At 45.1% G+C, this 19,963-nt stretch overlaps 1 protein-coding gene across 18 annotated transcripts in view; it reads right to left on the bottom strand.

Annotated features, from left to right (window-relative positions):
• LOC106575161 (bromodomain adjacent to zinc finger domain protein 2B) overlaps positions 1 to 19,963 on the bottom strand; it is a 69,707-nt gene that overhangs the window by 19,762 nt on the left and 29,982 nt on the right. For 17 of the 18 annotated variants that reach the window (XM_082963430.1, XM_082963443.1, XM_082963437.1 and 14 more), the window contains 5 exons: positions 9,515 to 9,694; positions 2,175 to 2,366; positions 1,796 to 1,954; positions 786 to 985; positions 29 to 259 (listed from right to left, as the gene is read on the bottom strand). In XM_082963430.1, coding sequence (XP_082819556.1) covers positions 29 to 259; positions 786 to 985; positions 1,796 to 1,954; positions 2,175 to 2,366; positions 9,515 to 9,692 — 960 coding nt within the window. In that variant the 5' untranslated portion in view covers positions 9,693 to 9,694. The remainder of the gene's footprint in view (positions 1 to 28; positions 260 to 785; positions 986 to 1,795; positions 1,955 to 2,174; positions 2,367 to 9,514; positions 9,695 to 19,963) is intronic. The other variant, XM_082963436.1, reaches the window with a different exon arrangement.

Raw genomic sequence — 19,963 nt, 5'->3', positions numbered from 1 at the left:
CTACCAGTACTATTCACGATCACTGTACCTTCATTTTTTTCTTCGCCCGCCTCGCCTTCTCCTTCTCAGAGTTCCACGCCTCACACTTTCCGTCCTCTTCCTCGTCTTCATCATCGTCGTCATCATCATCGTCGTCGTCCTCTTCCCCTCCAAGGTCCTCCAGGTCGCTGCTGATGGCTCCGTTGCTGGAGCTGTCCGAGGAAGAGCCTGATTCGCTGTCACTGACCCCAGCGACCTCTGCTGGCTTTTTACTGGGCTTCTGCATTAAGGCAGAGAGGCTGTCAATCAATAAAGCACCCAGTGTACATTTCGACCACTTGATTTTTGTTTCTAAACTGGAAATGGAAAACTTAAAACTTTCAAAATAGACCCCAAGTCAAATACTTCAGGCTTTACTATAGCTATAGACAGGTTGGCTTTTACCAACACAACCGACGTGTGCAAAACTGTTGGCTTAGACTGTTGACAACATGTAAACTATATTTCATCTCCAAATGTTTATTGAAAACACAAATACAATTGTATAATGACCACTATTGAATTTCTTTGCCATATTAGCATTGACATGAAATCCGGCAAAACACCTCAAAACAAGACATGGTATCAATAACAAGATACAACGAGCTGAAACGAGCCACCTACGACATGGCAGCTTCTTGTCATTGTTGCTAGCTATCTGAGCGTTCAGAATCATAACAACGCGGCTTCCGGCCACATCGATGTGCGCGCATCACTTTCGCGACGTTGTCATCAGTAATCTAGAGCCACTACATCATTGAGCTGACCTTGTCTTTAGGTTTGCGGGCTACTTTCTCCTGCTGTAGCTCTGCTGTGTGGCTCTGGCTTTGAGGGCTGCTCCTGGGGCCCCTGGCCTTGGGGCCCTTAACAGACTGGGAGGCACCCAGAGATGGGGACGCGTTCATGGAGTAAGACCCCTGCATGGTTGGGGAGGAGACCCCACTTCCGTTCACTGCCCCGTTCACCCCTGAAATCGCACAGAAAGAGGCACAGCACACCGTTACGTAACATCTCAATCTCATCTGAGCAACGAGACATCGCGAGTAAAAACGCTAATGAAATATCAGGGGGTTTTCTGAATGCGGAAAGAGAATAAAAAACCTTATGAAAATATAGATTTATGCGTATCTCATTTAGGCATGCTGAACACGGCGTGAGCACAACATGAGTGGTTTACATAATAAAAGATAAATTAAAAGATAGCATCAAATGAAAAAAGTAGATTGAGAGAGACAGAGAGAGACAGAGAGCAAGAGAGAGAGTGTGTGAGAAAGACAGAGTGAGGGAGAAAAAAAGACAGAGAGTAGAAGAAAATAAGCCTACACATACGCCATTAACTGAGACTGGAAGTCATTATAAGGTTCTCGACGGGAGAAATCTCATCACGGAGCCGGAGACTGCCGAGACTAGGGAGCCTCTCACTTAATCCCTGTGAACAGTTTCCACCACCTGCTTACAGGAATGATTAATTCATTCACATCTCTCGCAATTGCCAGAGGGGTAAAAAAAAAAAGGTTGCACTTTAAATACCTCACCCTCTTAAGGGTACCTTTTATTTCCTGGCGGTAAAATCATTTGCTGCTTTTGAACAGGTGTGAGAAGCTCCTTCACACTCTGTGCCAATATACAGGTACAATGCAATACAATACATATTTTCCCCCTGATGAGCACGGGAAGTGTCGCAATTATCACCTTTGTTCTAAGTTGTTATTATCTGTATAGGTCAGAATGAAGCATCTGGAACGGTTCAATGTAAGAAGGATGGGCGTAGCTGTACCTTTGGGGATCTGTCCGTTTTTGCTGGGGGTCCTGGAGGGGGGTTGCAGGGGGCTGTGGTTCTGCTGGATATGGGGAGTGAACATTGTGGGGAGGCCCAGGAACGGGGGGAGGAAGGCTGCTGCCCCCCTACTGTGGGCCTCTGCTGCTCGCCACCATTCTGATGAAGAGAGAGGACAAGGAGGAGGACAACGTCCTGTCAGTTAAAACTTCAGTACTGTATATCAATTACAATCACCTAAAGAGTATTAGAAGTTAGCACACCCTTAAATACTGATTAGTCATGCTGTTTCATTCATCTGCTGTTCAGGTCAAGTAAATCTCCTGGACCCAGTCATGTTACATCTGTCCAAGCGCCACACCCGGGCCCCTCCTCTTACCTGTCAGAGCTCCCAGCTGGGGGTGTGCGGCCAGGGCAGCAGACATCCCCAAGGACCCCAGAGAACCCAGGGACCCCAACGACCCCAGGCCTCCAAACTCTGGGCGTCCTGAGCTGGTGGTGTACAGGCCGAAGGCTGGGTGGCTTGACAACGTGTAGGGCTGCTGGTTGCTCATCGCCCCATACAAACGACCTGATGGACAAACAGTACAACAAAAAACTATACATCAATCAAATGTACTTATTAAGTCCTTTTCACTTCAGTAGTCACATCAGCAGTTGTCACATTACTCGTTGTGTATCTATTATTACTGTTATAATTACGTGTTTCACTTTTCTATTATTTCTGTATTTTCTTTCTCTCTGCATTGTTGGGAAGGGCCCGTGAGTCAGCATATCACTGTTAGTCCACACCTGTTGTTCACCAACCATGTGACGAATAACATTTGATTTGATCAGCGGTGTGCTTCTGTTTGGGGTATAAATAAACTGAATTGAATTCAGAGATGACGCGAGGGTTCGTCGTGCCCTCGAAATACCCTGACTCGCTGGCTTCTTAGGTATTCATCCCTTCTGTGTGTTCAAGTTCAACGACGTTTTCTCTTCTCCCCCTACAGGTTTTCTGCTGGGTAATGTGATGTTTTATGTATATTCAACAAGACATTAGGCAGCGTAAAGGACAAAGATTGCCCTGGATTGGAGCTTGACAGGATTACACATGCTCGTTTCAAACACAGAACAGAGCGGCTCAGATCGGAGTGACTGAGACAGAGACACTACTCAGAGGGGAGACGCGCATCCTGCATGTTCTAGATCGACGGAGCTCTAGGCTGTACTTCATTAGGGGGGAGAGAGAGAGAGAGAGAGAGAGAGAGAGAGAGAGAGAGAGAGAAGAAGACAAAAAGAGCAATCAGTCGACAATTCATATGATATTTTCTGACGGGGAGCTGATTCGTTTAATTAGGCAACAAAGAGAACGTTCGTAGGGTAGAGTAAAAAAACTACGCCGCGAGAAATTACCATAAGTATTCGAGTTTGTATTTACCAAGAAACTTGAAACTGATGCGGGCTGAGCAGCGGGACATTTGGACCGCTGGGAGTGTAATTGAAGTGTTTCTGCAGGTACTGTATAGGACTGATCCTTCCATGCTACTCCATTATGTCTATCACCATGCAAATTAAACGAGCTCAAATAGGCTAAATCAGTGGTAGAGCGAATAACAAGCGAGTCGCGGTCCTTCAATACGTCAGTGTGTGGTGTTTGAAAGGTATACCTGTGGTAGAGTCTGCTCCTAATACTTTCCTCCAAACCTTCTCTGATTTAAATTTCAGCAGCACACTGCCCAAAAAAAAGAGCAATACTTCAACACGATCGTCATCAAGCTTTCCCCTAAACCTGAGTACAATCATTTCTGGCAGGGCAACCAGAGCGCATTGTCTCCTCGCACAGTCAGATGCAATTTGGTCTGAGCATATTTCATGCAAATTCAATTTCCATTACAGAAGGGTGAGAAAGAGAGAAAGAGAGAGAGGCTGGTAGAGGGAGGGAGGGAGGCTGCGGCGGGGCGAAGCCTAGCTCTCTTTGAGCCAGGTAATACGTATGCATAAAAAGTGATGACAGGAGATATAAAGTGTTATTCACTGAGCTTGTGAAAATGTCAACCTACAACACGCCCAGTGAGTGCTGTGTGAGTGTGATGCCCCCAAGTCCTACAGAATCAGATGATGGAGTTGAGACGCACAGAACAGAAGCAGAACATTTGAGATTGCCTGTCTGGCTGTCATGACTGAGAAAAAACAACATCTAAACATAATTAGGCCTAAGCTAAAGCACTTTCATTTTGCATGCCCTAAAACAGCTACATATAATCAACAATATAGTGATGGGAGCATGAAGTGAAAATACAATGTTGAGGGTAAATTGCTGAGATGATCAAGGGAATCGAATTAAAATGTCCATACAGCATCATGTTACTGTCTGGTTGGTTAATCCGGAGTTTGAATTACATTATCTCACTTACAGAAGAGAGGGAAGTATTCATGTTCCAACTCTTCGACATTAGGCCGGACTGTGCACCTACAAAATCATAAAAATGTGCACAAAGGGCACCGTAGACCTAATGCTGGGAGCATCTTTTCAACAGCAATTTAGGACTAACGAAATGTAAAAGTGTGATTTCCCTAGAGACAGATTCCTAAAATGGCCTAAATGTTATCACCATATTGTAAACCAGTAATATGGAAGTCGAAGGAGACCGAGGAAGACATCGTGGAAATCACAATAGGCTAATAAAAAGGTTTATTTGCATGTGGGAAGCGGAGTTTAAATGCTCAGTGGGAGGTGGGGAGGGAAACAAAGACTGCCAGTCAGCGTGCCAGAGGCAGAGTGGTGTGGCGACACATGAGAAAATGCCCTTTGAGCTGGCTTCAAGGCCCCAGTCTTCGCAGTACTGCACCACGACAGAGGAGAGAAATACCTTGTCTACTTCATTACAATATGCTGAATATGGAGTGCCTTGCCTTGCCAAAGTCAGCTAGTGGATACGGAGACAAATGACTGAAAATACAAAACACAACCCCCGAAAGGCCAGCAGCAAGCTGCCACTTCCGTCGCGTCTCCCTCCCGCCAAAACCCCGCCCGTCACTCTCGCCTCGACCGACCTTCCCCGAGCAACAGAGTGACATCTGCAAATGCCTTTTCAATATTAATGCGCTTCCAGCTGGAGAATAATTTAATCAGAAATTTGGAGAGAAGCGAGCAGCAGAGCAGAAATACAGGATTACCTGATATCCTCTCTCTCTCTCTCACTCTCCTCCACTCTCTCTGACAAACTCACTGCATTCTCAAAAAGCGCTGGGCCTTTTTTTTTTCATGTTCGGAGGATGCTAGCCGAAGGGGGATTAATTTGTTGTTTGCTGCAGTCAATCAAATTTCCATGGACAGATTTAAAGTTAATTGCATCCGTGAGCTGATCCCAGTAGGAAAGAGTTCTACATGCGCCCGGGCTTTTTCAAAGTGATATCCTCATCAATGACACACTGCATGCCCCCCCCTCTCCTCCCCCATCTCCTTCCACCACTGTTCTTGCTCATCTGAGATTTCTTCAATGTTTTTCTCAAGTAGTATTGGCAGGTTGGCAAAAGACCTTGAATTAATTCCTCTCTCTGCTCTGCTGATACCTCTGTGACAAGAATCCGCCACGACAACAAATAGTTCCAACGGCTATCATATGACAATAGAGGAGTGTTATTACTGTTAAAATGGCTCCTAGTTACCCAATCTGAAGTCACAGGCACATGTTCCATTAGCACAGAGTGGCTATTCCTTTAATTGTGACTAGTGTAGGTGGCAGGAAGGCAAATTGACCTTCTCCATCATGTTCCAACAGCTTTAAAAGCGTGTTGAATGAGTACTGTACGTCAGGCTATGAGAAATGAAAAACTACAGAAATGCATCTCAATGTGAAACCACAACAAAGCTGTGGAATGAACTACATGTGAAAACAATTCAACCAGTAGACATAAAACAATGTAATTGCAATGTAGACTAACAATTGGGGATTTGCTGGTGGTGGGGGGCTCTGCACTCAATTTAAGCATTTCAACATAAAAATTAAATAAATATTGAACCTTTATTTAACTAGGCAAGTCAATTAAGAACAAATTCTTATTTACAATGACGGCCTACCGAAGAACAGTGGGTTAACCGCCTTGTTCAGCGGCTTAACGACAGATTTTTTACCTTGTCAGCTCGGGGATTCTATCCAGCAACCTTTCGTTTCCTGGACCAACGCTCTAACCACTAGGCTACCTGCCTCCTCTAACCACTAGGCTACCTGCCTCCTCTAACCACTAGGCTACCTGCCTCCTCTAACCACTAGGCTACCTGCCTCCTCTAACCACTAGGCTACCTGCCTCCTCTAACCACTAGGCTACCTGCCTCCTCTAACCACTAGGCTACCTGCCTCCTCTAACCACTAGGCTACCTGCCTCCTCTAACCACTAGGCTACCTGCCTCCTCTAACCACTAGGCTACCTGCCTCCTCTAACCACTAGGCTACCTGCCACCCACATCAGTGGGTATATAATAGGTATAGTATATATAATTCATAATTAATATGAATCCTCATCGTTAGATTCCGCTCCGCGCGGGAACAAGACGTCTCATATGAAAGAACTCTTGCTTGGCTTGATCAAACTCGGCACAACTTCAGAGCTAGAAGCCTGCCTCTCAGCATTTCATTTGACGCTCGGCCCAAAATCACTTATCTAGACAATCTGAGAACAGGTTATGGCGCAGAGGGATACGGGCAATGTATAATGCATGAGAAGATGGTCTAATGGCTGCTTCATTGGAGCAGCACAGGGGAGAGAAGAGAGAGAGAGAAATACTGGGGGCTTTATTTTGTCGCTTTTCTTATCATGAAAGAGAAAGACAACAACTAGTGCAGTGTGAAATTTGCATGCTATTTGCTGGTCAGTGTGATCTGTCGACTCCTGTGTGTGTGTGTGTGTGTGTGTGTGTGTGTGTGTGTGTGTGTGTGTTCCTCATGCTGCATAATGGCTCTGAGAACACAATTAGAATGCAGAGAAAGGGTCTGGGTGTTTGGAGCTGGCACGAAGACACTGAGTGGCTGACAGACATGTTAAATCACGCAGGCACAGCCTGAGACACACACAACACACACAAATCAGTGATGCAGCCACATAGCAAGAGGTTGTCAGGAGACATGGGCGAGCATATCTGTGTGTGTGTGTGTGTGTGTGTGTGTGTGTGTTCCGTATTAAACAAAAGAGGCTTTCTAATTGTTTGGGCTTCATTAATGCAGCAGCTTTTCAGCAGCAACCCAAGCTGTCATAGGAAGGCTGAGTCGGGGAGAAAAGGTGTTTTCACAGGCCTAACAATAACTACATCATTAATGCTGGGGGGAAGTCAGCAACGCATTAAACTCATCCTTCCCTGTGCTGAAAAAAAGGAGAACTTTGAGTTAAAGGTGAATCTTAAGGGTTTTTTAGTTTCTACGCCACTCATTACACAGTGCACAGCCAATATGCTTGACAGTAGTTATGGAGGGTTGTTCTATTCTATATATACTGACAGTAGTTATGAGGGTTGTTCTATTCTATATATACAGACAGTAGTTATGAGGGTTGTTCTATTCTATATATACAGACAGTAGTTATGGAGGGTTGTTCTATTCTATATATACAGACAGTAGTTATGGAGGGTTGTTCTATTCTATATATACAGACAGTAGTTATGAGGGGTTGTTCTATTCTATATATACAGACAGTAGTTATGAGGGGGTTGTTCTCATTCTATATATACAGACAGTAGTTATGAGGGGTTGTTCTATTCTATATATACAGACAGTAGTTATGAGGGTTGTTCTATTCTATATATACAGACAGTAGTTATGAGGGGTTGTTCTATTCTATATATACAGACAGTAGTTATGAGGGTTGTTCTATTCTATATATACAGACAGTAGTTATGGAGGGTTGTTCTATTCTATATATACAGACAGTAGTTATGAGGGTTGTTCTATTCTATATATACAGACAGTAGTTATGAAGGGTTGTTCTATTCTATATATACAGACAGTAGTTATGGAGGGTTGTTCTATTCTATATATACAGACAGTAGTTATGAGGGGTTGTTCTATTCTATATATACAGACAGTAGTTATGGGGGGTTGTTCTATTCTATATATACAGACAGTAGTTATGGGGGGTTGTTATATTCTATATATACAGACAGTAGTTATGGAGGGTTGTTCTATTCTATATATACAGACAGTAGTTATGGAGGGTTGTTCTATTCTATATATACAGACAGTAGTTATGAGGGGTTGTTCTATTCTATATATACAGACAGTAGTTATGGAGGGTTGTTCTATTCTATATATACAGACAGTAGTTATGGAGGGTTGTTCTATTCTATATATACAGACAGTAGTTATGAGGGTTGTTCTATTCTATATATACAGACAGTAGTTATGAGGGTTGTTCTATTCTATATATACAGACAGTAGTTATGAGGGTTGTTCTATTCTATATATACAGACAGTAGTTATGAGGGGTTGTTCTATTCTATATATACAGACAGTAGTTATGAGGGTTGTTCTATTCTATATATACAGACAGTAGTTATGGAGGGTTGTTCTATTCTATATATACAGACAGTAGTTATGGAGGGTTGTTCTATTCTATATATACAGACAGTAGTTATGAGGGGTTGTTCTATTCTATATATACAGACAGTAGTTATGAGGGTTGTTCTATTCTATATATACAGACAGTAGTTATGAGGGGTTGTTCTATTCTATATATACAGACAGTAGTTATGAGGGTTGTTCTATTCTATATATACAGACAGTAGTTATGAGGGGTTGTTATATTCTATATATACAGACAGTAGTTATGGAGGGTTGTTCTATTCTATATATACAGACAGTAGTTATGAGGGTTGTTCTATTCTATATATACAGACAGTAGTTATGAGGGGTTGTTCTATTCTATATATACAGACAGTAGTTATGAGGGTTGTTCTATTCTATATATACAGACAGTAGTTATGAGGGGTTGTTCTATTCTATATATACAGACAGTAGTTATGGAGGGTTGTTCTATTCTATATATACAGACAGTAGTTATGAGGGTTGTTCTATTCTATATATACAGACAGTAGTTATGAGGGTTGTTCTATTCTATATATACAGACAGTAGTTATGAGGGTTGTTCTATTCTATATATACAGACAGTAGTTATGAGGGTTGTTCTATTCTATATATACAGACAGTAGTTATGAGGGTTGTTCTATTCTATATATACAGACAGTAGTTATGAGGGTTGTTCTATTCTATATATACAGACAGTAGTTATGAGGGGTTGTTCTATTCTATATATACAGACAGTAGTTATGAGGGGTTGTTCTATTCTATATATACAGACAGTAGTTATGAGGGTTGTTCTATTCTATATATACAGACAGTAGTTATTAATGGGGAAGTAGAAATCTAACATATATGTAAACCAGTCTCTCTGTAAACCGGCCTCTCTGTAAACCGGCCTCTCTGTAAACCGGCCTCTCTGTAAACCGGCCTCTCTGTAAACCGGCCTCTCTGTAAACCGGCCTCTCTGTAAACCATTTCCTTGTAAACCAGTGTCTCTGTAAACCAGTCTCTCTGTAGAAAGTGTAAAGTGCATTTTGTGTATTTAGTCATGTGCAGTTTAACAGGGTGTTGACAGTGTGTGTGTGTGTGTGTGTGTGTGTGTGTGTGTGTGTGTGTGTGTGTGTGTGTGTGTGATGCACGGCGTGGATTGATGAAGCAGTCTTACCAGAGGTGCTGAGGGTAAATCCCAGTGAGGCTGCAGGGCTGGGGGCCAGACTGCTCTTGGAGTGGGGAGCCGGGGAGGACGAGGAGGAGGAAGAGGAGGAGGAGGCAGCAGGGGAGGAGGTGCGAGCGGTGGGCAGGGTGGGGGGCGCGGGGGAGGCCAGCCGCTCTCCAGACTCCATATCTGTCAAACACAATCCAATCAGCACCGTTACAAAAGCAGAGGAGAGAGAGAATAGAAAGAGAGAAACAGACACTGCTGCCCGCCACTCTCCCTTTCACATCTCACTTCCCCAGAACAATATTTCTACACACCCCACCTCCCATTCAGAGCTCATGGGCCGGGAGGATGGCATCTTTTTGGGGGGGGAATGTCACTAGTTCTTAAGGAGGGGGGTTGGTGTGGAATTAGTGACCATTATCACTTTAACATGACAGTAAATGACAAGTGTTCAGCTGAGAGCGGAGAGAAGAGGCTGTCTGACATTTTGGACGGACAAAACACACACATAGACTTTCTCTCTCTCACACACACACATAGACTTTCTCTCTCTCGCTCACACACACACAAACTCACGTTCTGTCTTTCTCACACACGCAGTTCACACATGCACCCTCGCACATAGCGTGATCTATTTGATTTACAAGAGTGTTCCCAGCTCTTTTTACATAAAACAGTCTCCCTCTCACAGTATGAAATAGTCCCCCCTCTCACAGTGTAAAACAGTCCCCCCTCTCACAGTGTAAAACAGTCCCCCCTCTCACAGTGTAAAACAGTCCCCCCTCTCACAGTGTAAAACAGTCCCCCTCTCACAGTGTAAAACAGTCCCCCTCTCACAGTGTAAAACAGTCCCCCTCTCACAGTGTAAAACAGTCCCCCTCTCACAGTGTGAAACAGTCCCCCTCTCACAGTGTGAAACAGTCCCCCCTCTCACAGTGTGAAACAGTCCCCCCTCTCACAGTGTGAAACAGTCCTCCCTCTCACAGTGTGAAACAGTCCCCCTCTCACAGTGTGAAACAGTCCCCCTCTCACAGTGTGAAACAGTCCCCCCTCTCACAGTGTGAAACAGTCCCCCCTCTCACAGTGTGAAACAGTCCCCCCTCTCACAGTGTGAAACAGTCCCCCCTCTCACAGTGTGAAACAGTCCCCCCTCTCACAGTGTGAAACAGTCCCCCCTCTCACAGTGTGAAACAGTCCCCCCTCTCACAGTGTGAAACAGTCCCCCCTCTCACAGTGTGAAACAGTCCCCCCTCTCACAGTGGATGTAGTTAACAGGCAAACTAAAGCCTTCACAGTTCCACTTTCTTTCAGCCTTGTACAAAACACACAGAGGGCTTTCAAAGACTCCTCTAAGACCCAATAGACTTCTCTCCGCTGTGGAACTATTGTGCTCCCGTCCATTAACAGCCTCATAGAGAACTGGCATTACTGACAACACTGGTTCAAATAAACCTCGGGAGACAACGGCAGGGTTAGATGATTCCACTGTCGCTTATTTCTACTCCATTATTTCCTCCTACCCACCTTCTCTTACACAAACATTCAGGCAGGCAGAACACACACACACTCTCTCACATACACATGCGTACACACACACACACACACACACTCTCTCTCTCTCTCTCATGTACACACGCGTACACACACACTCTCTCTCGCACGTACACACACTTTCTCACACATGCACACATGTGCCACGCACACACACAAAATCTCTCCCATATCACACGGCCCCTGACTCTCTCCTCTCTCTCCTCTCTCCTCCCGTTTCCATCCCTTTACCTGACACTAATCCAGGTAGGAAAATCCCCTTGAAAAGCACAGTTTGCAGATTGTGTTTTACAGGCTGCCTTTCATATTGTGTCATTACACATAAACAGTCTCCCTTAGTCCCCCTCCTCTCTCTCTCCCTCCTCTGCAGCAGGCACAGGGACACTGATTAGATCTCAGAGACAAAAGCTGCTATCCTCTGAATATCAAGTATCAGCCAGGAGCTAGGCTGACGGGAGGGGGGGAGGGGGGAGGACGGGACGCAAATGACAAGAAAACCTGCTGCAATCCTCGGGGATCTGGCTGCTGCCTGGCTACTGCGCGTGGTGCTGGAGGAGGACTGTTGCAGGGCGGCCATTGCGGTTCAGTTGTTGCTGTGGCAAATATGGGCCGTGGCTGTGTCCCCCATCGGCACCCTATTCCCTATGTAGTGCACTACTTTTGACCAGAGTGCTATGGGCCCTGGTCAAAGGTAGTGGATTATGTAGGGACTAGGGTGTCATTTGGGACACATGCATGATCATGTGTACTTACCAGAGAGGTCAAGGGTCAGCGGGAGGGACCCGTTCCTCATGCACGGACATGACAGGTTCATTTAGCCAAATCATTAGGTCGTTTGTGGATTCTTTTTTAAACGCATGTTTTAGCAATAAACCTCCGTTTTTAATGACCGTGTTTTGCGAAAAGCTGTATCAATATTTTTCTAATTCAGTATAAAACATATTTTGCTCTCTGCTCAAATGTAATACTAGGTTCACCATTGCACTGCTGTCACCATTGTCTCAGATAAACAGGTGACAATCAATAGCGGCTGGATGGAGATCAGGTTTTACAACGCAGATAAAAACGGCAAAAACAACGGCTCATCTCTCCGACAAAATGAGACGGGGGCTTATTTTGTGTCAGGTAATCAACGGAGCGGATCATTCGGTGTGATTTCAAATGGCAATTCAGAGACGAGAGAGACAGAGAGAGGGGGAAAGAGAAAGAGAAGGCATTTTGTCTGAAGGAGACGCAGAAACAAACCCCACCAGGGATGAATGACGGCGTGTAAACCATTCCTGTCATTTCTCAATATCTGCACTTATGCCTCGGCCTGTCAAAACCCAAAGACGTGAAGAGAATTCATTTCCTCTAAAAAAGCGATTCCTTCTGGGGTAAAAAAAAAAACAGCCCTCCTCCTTATCTCATCTTACACAGCATCTCTGACAAGGGATTCTTCTTCTCCACCACATGAGACAAAACGACTGTCCCTCGTCTTCTAATTCCGACGTCCACAACAACAAACTGATCACTTAGTACTATTAAATCTATTAAGAATCATACGATTGGAGCGGGTAAGAGGATACCACCTGACGCAGCAAACAATGATTGCAACAATAATGGACCGCCGAGGTATTTAAGGATCCAATCCTGACTTAATTATGATAAATTAAAATGGATTTAGCATCAGAATTAGCTTGATTTTATAGGTAATTAACGGCGCGGCACAGTGGCGGTATAAGGCGGGCGGTATAATCTCCGTGAACGGCTAAATTAATTTGACTTAGGTAACGTTGAGCCAATCAGCGAGCTGCGTTGTGACCAAACAGCAGGCCGCGGATGGTACGAGAGGAGAGATTTATGCTAATAGCCCCCAAATGATTTATAAGATGTGTTACCTCGGCAGAATCACAGTCACGTCCACATATACAACACACCATTCAGCTGCCAAAACAAGCTGCAAATGGTGGTAAGAATGGCCCTTCAGGAAATCTGCTGGGAATATAAACAGCTCGCTAGCTGGGTTTTTATGAGTGGATGTGGCCTCGATAGCAGCCTTCACATGTCCCTGCTATTGTGGAAGAAGACCCTCCTCCTCTTCTCTGCTGTGTGTGAGAGGGGAGGTGTGTGTGTGTGTGTGTGTGTGTGTGTGTGTGTGTGTGTGGAGGCCTGTATGTGTGTTTGCATGTGCCACAAATACTCTACCTTCTTAAGTATGCACTAGCTAGCTGCTTTAGTTATGATAATGGGTGCACGTGCGTGTATCTGTAAGCTAACACTAGGCCTTCTGTGTGTGTGTGTGTGTGTGTGTGTGTGTGTGTTGACACTATGTGTGTGTGTGTGTGTGTGTCAAATGGCTGCATGCTTCGAGGAGGACAGAGCTGGGCCCTTGCTGGTAGCTTGCTTCCCCCCCCCCCCCCCCCCCACAGTAACAGATGGCCGATGCTAACAGAGATAATCCGGCAACAGTCATCAGCATGGATCAGCGCTAGTCAGAGTGCGGACACAATGTCTCCTCTCGCCCTAATGGAGGGAGCGAGAGAGGGGAAAACACATTATTCCCCATGTCTTAACCCTATTCAAAGTCACACACTGCCTGCCTGCCTCTCAGCCCGAATCCTCCGTCTCTCTCTTTCTATCCTCTCCGCCTACAGCCCCTCAGTGTTGTGTCTATCTTCGCCTCTTCATCTCACATCTCCGCATTCAACAAACACCTTTATTCTTGGCTCTGTCATTTCCCCATCACACCAGAAAGAACATCTAAATCATAAAGGGCCTAAAACCCACTTGTAAATCCATACAGTGAATGAGGTGAAAATTAGCCACGATATGGATGCCACTGTAGTTGCATCTTCCTGTCTTGTACACACTGGTTAAACTGATTGGCTGGATGTGTGCGATGTGAAACTGGAGGCGGCCTCCTGAAGCGTGGAGCCGGCCCTGGGCTCCTTTGGGGCTCCGCTGTGCGACGGTTGCCTGGTGATACTGGCGGCTCCTGTGTCGTCTCCGGCACTCCGGCACCCGTCATGTCCCGCGGCCTTGTTCAACACAATTAGAGGCCTTAATGCGACAAAGAGCAGAGCAACCTGCAGCACTCTGTACTGTGTCACCAATGGGACCCTATTCCCTATATAGTGGGGCTCTGGTCACAAGCAGTGCACTGTATAGGGAATAGGGTGCCATTTGGGTCGTTTAGTATCCCCCGCTTCACTACACTACGTGGGCGGCAGAAATAGGAGAGTAAAGTGTGAGAGATTGGGGACAGAGCACGTATGCTCACCGCTGTTTACCAGAGTGCTCGTATTATGTCCTTCTTTCAACTCCTTTATTTATCGTGGATCTAGAAGTTATGTCATTGTAAATAGGCTTAAACTCCATCTAGACATTTCCTTGCTGGCGTTTTATATATATATATATATATATAGAGAGAGAGAGAGAGGGGTCATGGACCCAGACTGAGAAATTACCAGTATATCCCTCACTACACCCGACCTTGCACATTTCAGTCCCCACTGTTTACCTTTTCACGGTGTGTGTGTGTGTTTACTCATGGCTGTCTTGTTTGCACTAAACACTAAGTGACACAGATGAATCCAGATCGTTCTACTCAGATCCCCTCCCTACCCCGCCTACACACACACAAACACTACCACTAGGCAGGAAGTGACATAATGCCAACAGGAAGCCATGGCCTTTGTCCCGGGTTAAACCTCAGACTATTACCAGACTACTGAGTCACAGCACTGACAGCATCAGACAGACACGATGATGATGGGTAACAACAGTGACATAGCCTAGCACAGTTGGGCCAATGGGCACACCGCACAATGCCCCTGTGTGTGTTGACTGTTAAGTGGCCACAGTCTGCTCTTTAAACCCCGCCCCTTTTCTGCACACCCGCCCAGCGACAGATGGCAGAGCAGGGCATGTTGGGAAGGGCAACATCTCTCACCCCATTACACCGCCTTGGCAGCGGTATCCTTCCCGTACTGTTGCAGCCAATCCACGGACAGCCCAGCTCCACTGCAAGGCCACTAGTGGTGACTGTCAGGACAATAACACACCGCCAGGGGAAACCGCTCAGTCCTCCTGCACCGAAGGACTTGATTCACAGTCATAAGAACGCAGACGGGCTGCCTGATTCTACACTCACACTGCGATCTGTGTTGTGGTTTTCAGCGACAATAATGTGATTTTGGGCCTGGGATGGAAACCACTGAAGAGGGGTAGCTGAGCTTGTCACTTGTGTTAAATGTCAAATGTCTGCCTGTGACAGAACTGTCACAGCTAGAACTTGCTCTGCTCGCCTACAACTAAACTCAACTCAGTATAACTTCAACTGACTGGAGAGAATCTAACGGAGGCCTACATTTTGGAACAGTCTATTCCTTTAAAAGAGTGTCTTAAATAATCCCTCTGCACCCCCCCCCCCCTCCCAAAACATTTATACAATAAAATAAAAAAGCCTTTTGTGAACTAACACAACTTTTCCCCTCCCCCTTATTAGCTCTGTCTTTGCTGATAGCTACTTTATTGAGGAAAAATGTACTTACTATGACTGTGATATGTGGGTGTCCCACCTAGCTATCTTAAGATGAATGCACTGACTGTACGTCGCTCTGGATAAAGAGTCTGCTAAATGACTGAAATGTTCATGTAAAAATGGCTATGTATCTCAGTGAGGAGAAGCAGGCCCTTCAGGCCACTAGGCCAGGTCCGGTTCCTCCTGGAATGCAGCAGTCTGCAAGGGAAGAACGTTACATTCTACACTCCACACAGATAGACTGGCATTTCTCAGCTAACCTACAGTAGGACTATATCTCCCGACAGGTCAACAACACCAGGAATACGATGGGAAATGTGTTTCCTCTGTAGTTTTGGGAAGCAGAAATCCTTTTTCACTCATGTTGCTTTTTGAAAGAGAAAGGAGGTGTAGGTAGGTTCCGAGGCCTATGTAGCAAACATCTCTACCCACCTAAGCAATAGTAGGCGAAATGCTGCTCAATTTGCATATAGAGCCATCATCAAATATGTCCCCATGGAAACCTTGTGGGGTCTTAAGATCATTAGCCACACCAAAGCCTAATGCAGGCAGACAGGCAGCTCTCTCAGTGAGTGATTCAGTCCTGATGAATTTGCTATTCTTCCACCCTCTGCTCTCTCTCCACAAGCCAATCTCGCCCTCATTACCGCCCGTCGCAGCACATTCAGATCTGCCCCAAACCGGATATATTTAGAGGACTCCATTACGCAGAGAGAGAAAAGGAATGTGTGTGTGTGTGTGTGTGTGGGGGGCTACAATGAACAAACACCATAGAGACATGGACGCAGAGCGAGGCAAGCCAACGCTTGTTAGGGATAATAACACTTGGCTGTTACTATACATGACATATATTCTTCCTGGTTCCTACCCTTGTTCAGTTTTAAATCATCTCCTCTGCACTGCTTCTTCCTCCAGGCTCCATCAACTGTGATGATCTATTGCTGATGATTATTAAATGACATTCAATTGGTGTGAGAAGGACCGTTAATGAGACAAATCTGATACTTTCAGGTAGACAAGAAGACTACGAAAATGTCATAGCAAACTAGATATCCAGCCACACGGCTGGGCTGTAAACGGCTGTAATACTCCATACCTGACATTTATAACATGTCATTTTGATCAGTGGAGAATTATACACTTCATACCACTTCAGCAAATTCTACTTTAACACACACACACACACACACATTCACTGTAAGCATCATTGTAATGTTCATTTCAAGTGTCAATTGGTCCCCTAAGAGATGGTTCACCAAAAAAGCAATTTGAAACAAAGTAAAAAGATTTATTCATACAGGATTAGATTGACACAGTTCACACAGAGCTGGGTCAATTCACCAAAAGGCCACAGCTTTCGCTACCAGGTCCAGTCCAATATTAGAACAATCATAACATTTTCCATCAGGGTACAATAAACAGTCTAGTACCGTTTTTATCAGCCACAACAGCCATGTGTGTGGGCATAGGGGAGAAATGGAAGAGGAGGAGGCTTAGCAACACAGGGAAGAAGGGGAGAGAGAGTGAAGGATGCGGGGAGAGAGAGAGGGAGAGATCGACTGCTACACTCCAGATATGCATAATGCAGATGACATGCATGTCAAACGCAAGACAAAACGAAAGTGACAGAATCATGGAGTGTCCTGCGAGCATCGGCACAGCCCGGTTTAGCCAGCAACGGAGCTAGCTGTTATAAATACACACCGCAATGACAGAAGCAACCATGTCTCCCATCAAGTATTTTCCTGGGATTAAATAGGCCTACACTTTTAGGCAATTCAAATGGGCCAACTTCAGTGCAATTCAATACATTTTACACATCTCATGCTTAGAGATTTAAACGACAAAATGTGTCAATGATATGTACATTTATACACTATTACAGGATTATAATGAATGTCTAGCCACTTCTAAGCTGAGGGAGATATACCAGTGACTAAGAAGAGATGGCCAATGCCATGATCAAGCATTCCTTAGTGCAGACAGAAATGTGTGGTCACAAAGCTCATTCTATATGACTCCACTTTGACTGCATCAACTGACGGCAGAGAGATATGCTCGTACAATTGGAATTTATAAAATGGAAATTCCCTTCACATTCAAATGAAAGTTGGGGTTTTAGGCTGCGTTTCTGTATAAGCACTTAGTGACATCAGCTGATGTAAAAATAGCTTTACAAATACATTTGACTGAATGTTCCCTTGGTGGGTGTACTGACGGCCATATTTGATATTCAGTGGCTGTAGGCTTCACCGGGAGCCCTGGTTTACTAAAAACCCTCAGCCAAGTTGCAAACCCCTTAACTCCTGGCCCTGGTGGCTCAGCCTAATGTTCCTTTAGCACAGGAAGGCGAGGACTAGCAGGATAGAGATATCCCATTAAATGTTGATGTTTCCCGCTGCTGTCTGAATGTGTACGTGTTGCAGTGTGTTGGGCTGGGCCTGAGAGCTCTCTGTGTGTGTAATGAGCTCATGTACTGTTGTCGTGGCTAAATGAAGCCTCCAGGCTCCCTCTCAAAGCCTGTTTCCTATATCCTACCACCCTCCCCCCAAACACTCCCCAGCTCCCCCCCTGCTGGAGCTTGGCTGGTTTTTACAGCGCCCGGACGCATTCTAGAGTTAGCATAATTGTGTAATTATGATTTCAGTTAAAGAGATAGCCTCTGTTTGATTTCCTCTGACTGAGCTGTGCAAATAGGCAACACAGCATATGCAGAGCAGATACCTACTCTTCTACATGTGTAGAAGACTAACGGAGGTTGCAGGGGGTGTGCTGCAGCATCTGTCTGTATCAACAGGCAGGTGTTAGTGCTCACGTGTGTCGTTTCACGACCAGGCCCGTTCAGAACACCTTCCACTAATAAAACCGATGGAAGACCGAGGAGGCTAGCTAGTCCTCGAAATCGACAGCAACAACTACAACAATCCTGCGACAGCTATAGCAGCTCGGTTGTCAGGGACGCCGCTGAACAATAGGCTTTTGGTGACATTTCGATTATTAGTGCTGGGAACTGGATTGACGCTCTACTGTCTGTTCAACACGGGGAAAAGACGGCTGGAAAAGAGTCTGTGGTCCTTTATTGACAGAGCGGAAGAGAACGCAGCAGGCAGAAGGCCACTCCGTTCTGCTCCAATGCTACATGAGAGAGGCCAGTGTTCACACACACACACACACAGAGTGCAGCAGGTGAGATAGCTGCCATCTCACAGCGTCTTGCTCGGGGAGAAGAGAGAGAAGCGCTCTGACATTTTATGAAGCACTCGGCAGAAAGAAAAGCAGGGAGGACCCGTGTGCGTGTAATGGCGGCTGGACTGGCATTCTCTCACACGTTTGCCTGATATCATCTACCTTCATTAGCATAATCTAATCAATTTCAGAAAATTGCCTTTTAATTACCGAGAACACGCTCCTCTCACTCTCACTCTTAGATGAACCCCTGTCTTCGAATATCTCTCTATAGAAACCAAACTAGAGCTGGAAATGAAGTAGGGATTAGACTTAGAAATAACTGGAGACATGCACACGATTTTATCACCTTTCCGGAAACAACATACAATTTAAGATGCCATAATTGTTGTGTCAATATGTCTTATTAATAGCATCATTAATGTTATACATTATTGATTAACAGGTAGTAGCCTTAAATATGTCTTCATCTTCAAGGGAAAGTGAAAATACACCTCGAGGTGTAAAAATCCTTAACAGTATTTCGCTACAGCTGACTACTTCTTCAGACCCAAGGCTGCTCCTATATGTAACAAGTAGAGCCTAATGACTAAAAACGACGGCATTAAAACGGTCCCTCCGTAAAATGGGGATCTATAGCAGTGATTCATCCTGTGCCGTGTTGTTGTGGCCTGACAGCCTCTCTGTTGAACAATGATTAACAGTCAGTGACTCCACTCAACCCAGCAGCGCTAACACACTGTTGACATTAGCCCAGCTCCCATAGAGGCCAATGCTACGGGCTATGCTATGCTAACAGCTACGGTCACCTGGCTTAGTTACACACATTACAGCCACGACAGGCCACTGTAAAAAGTACTGCCGGCGTGATAATACGATTCCACAGCGTGTGGGAGGACACGGTGCGGCCCAATCCCTGTGTGTATCATCCATCCTACACCACAACCTTCAACTAAAGCCTCTTTCATTAATGTGAGACATTTGCATTTGTGATGAGGATTGGGGGGGGGGGACCCGAGAGACATATTTTAGATGAAGAAAAAAAAACAAGGAAATACATTTGAACGTCTAACACTCATTTACAATTATATTACATTACAAGTTTGAAAGCGCAGCAGAGTCAAAAGATGTATTCTGTATTCGCGAGGGGTTTTAATAAATAAAATAAAATAATAAAACACCCCAGGCAA

Source organism: Salmo salar, chromosome 17, assembly GCF_965601325.2.
Source record: "Salmo salar chromosome 17, fSalSal1, whole genome shotgun sequence".
NCBI classification, from domain to species: Eukaryota; Metazoa; Chordata; class Actinopteri; order Salmoniformes; family Salmonidae; genus Salmo; species Salmo salar.
Note: the sequence above shows the minus strand (reverse complement) of the source record. Positions and strands in the feature narration are given on the sequence as shown.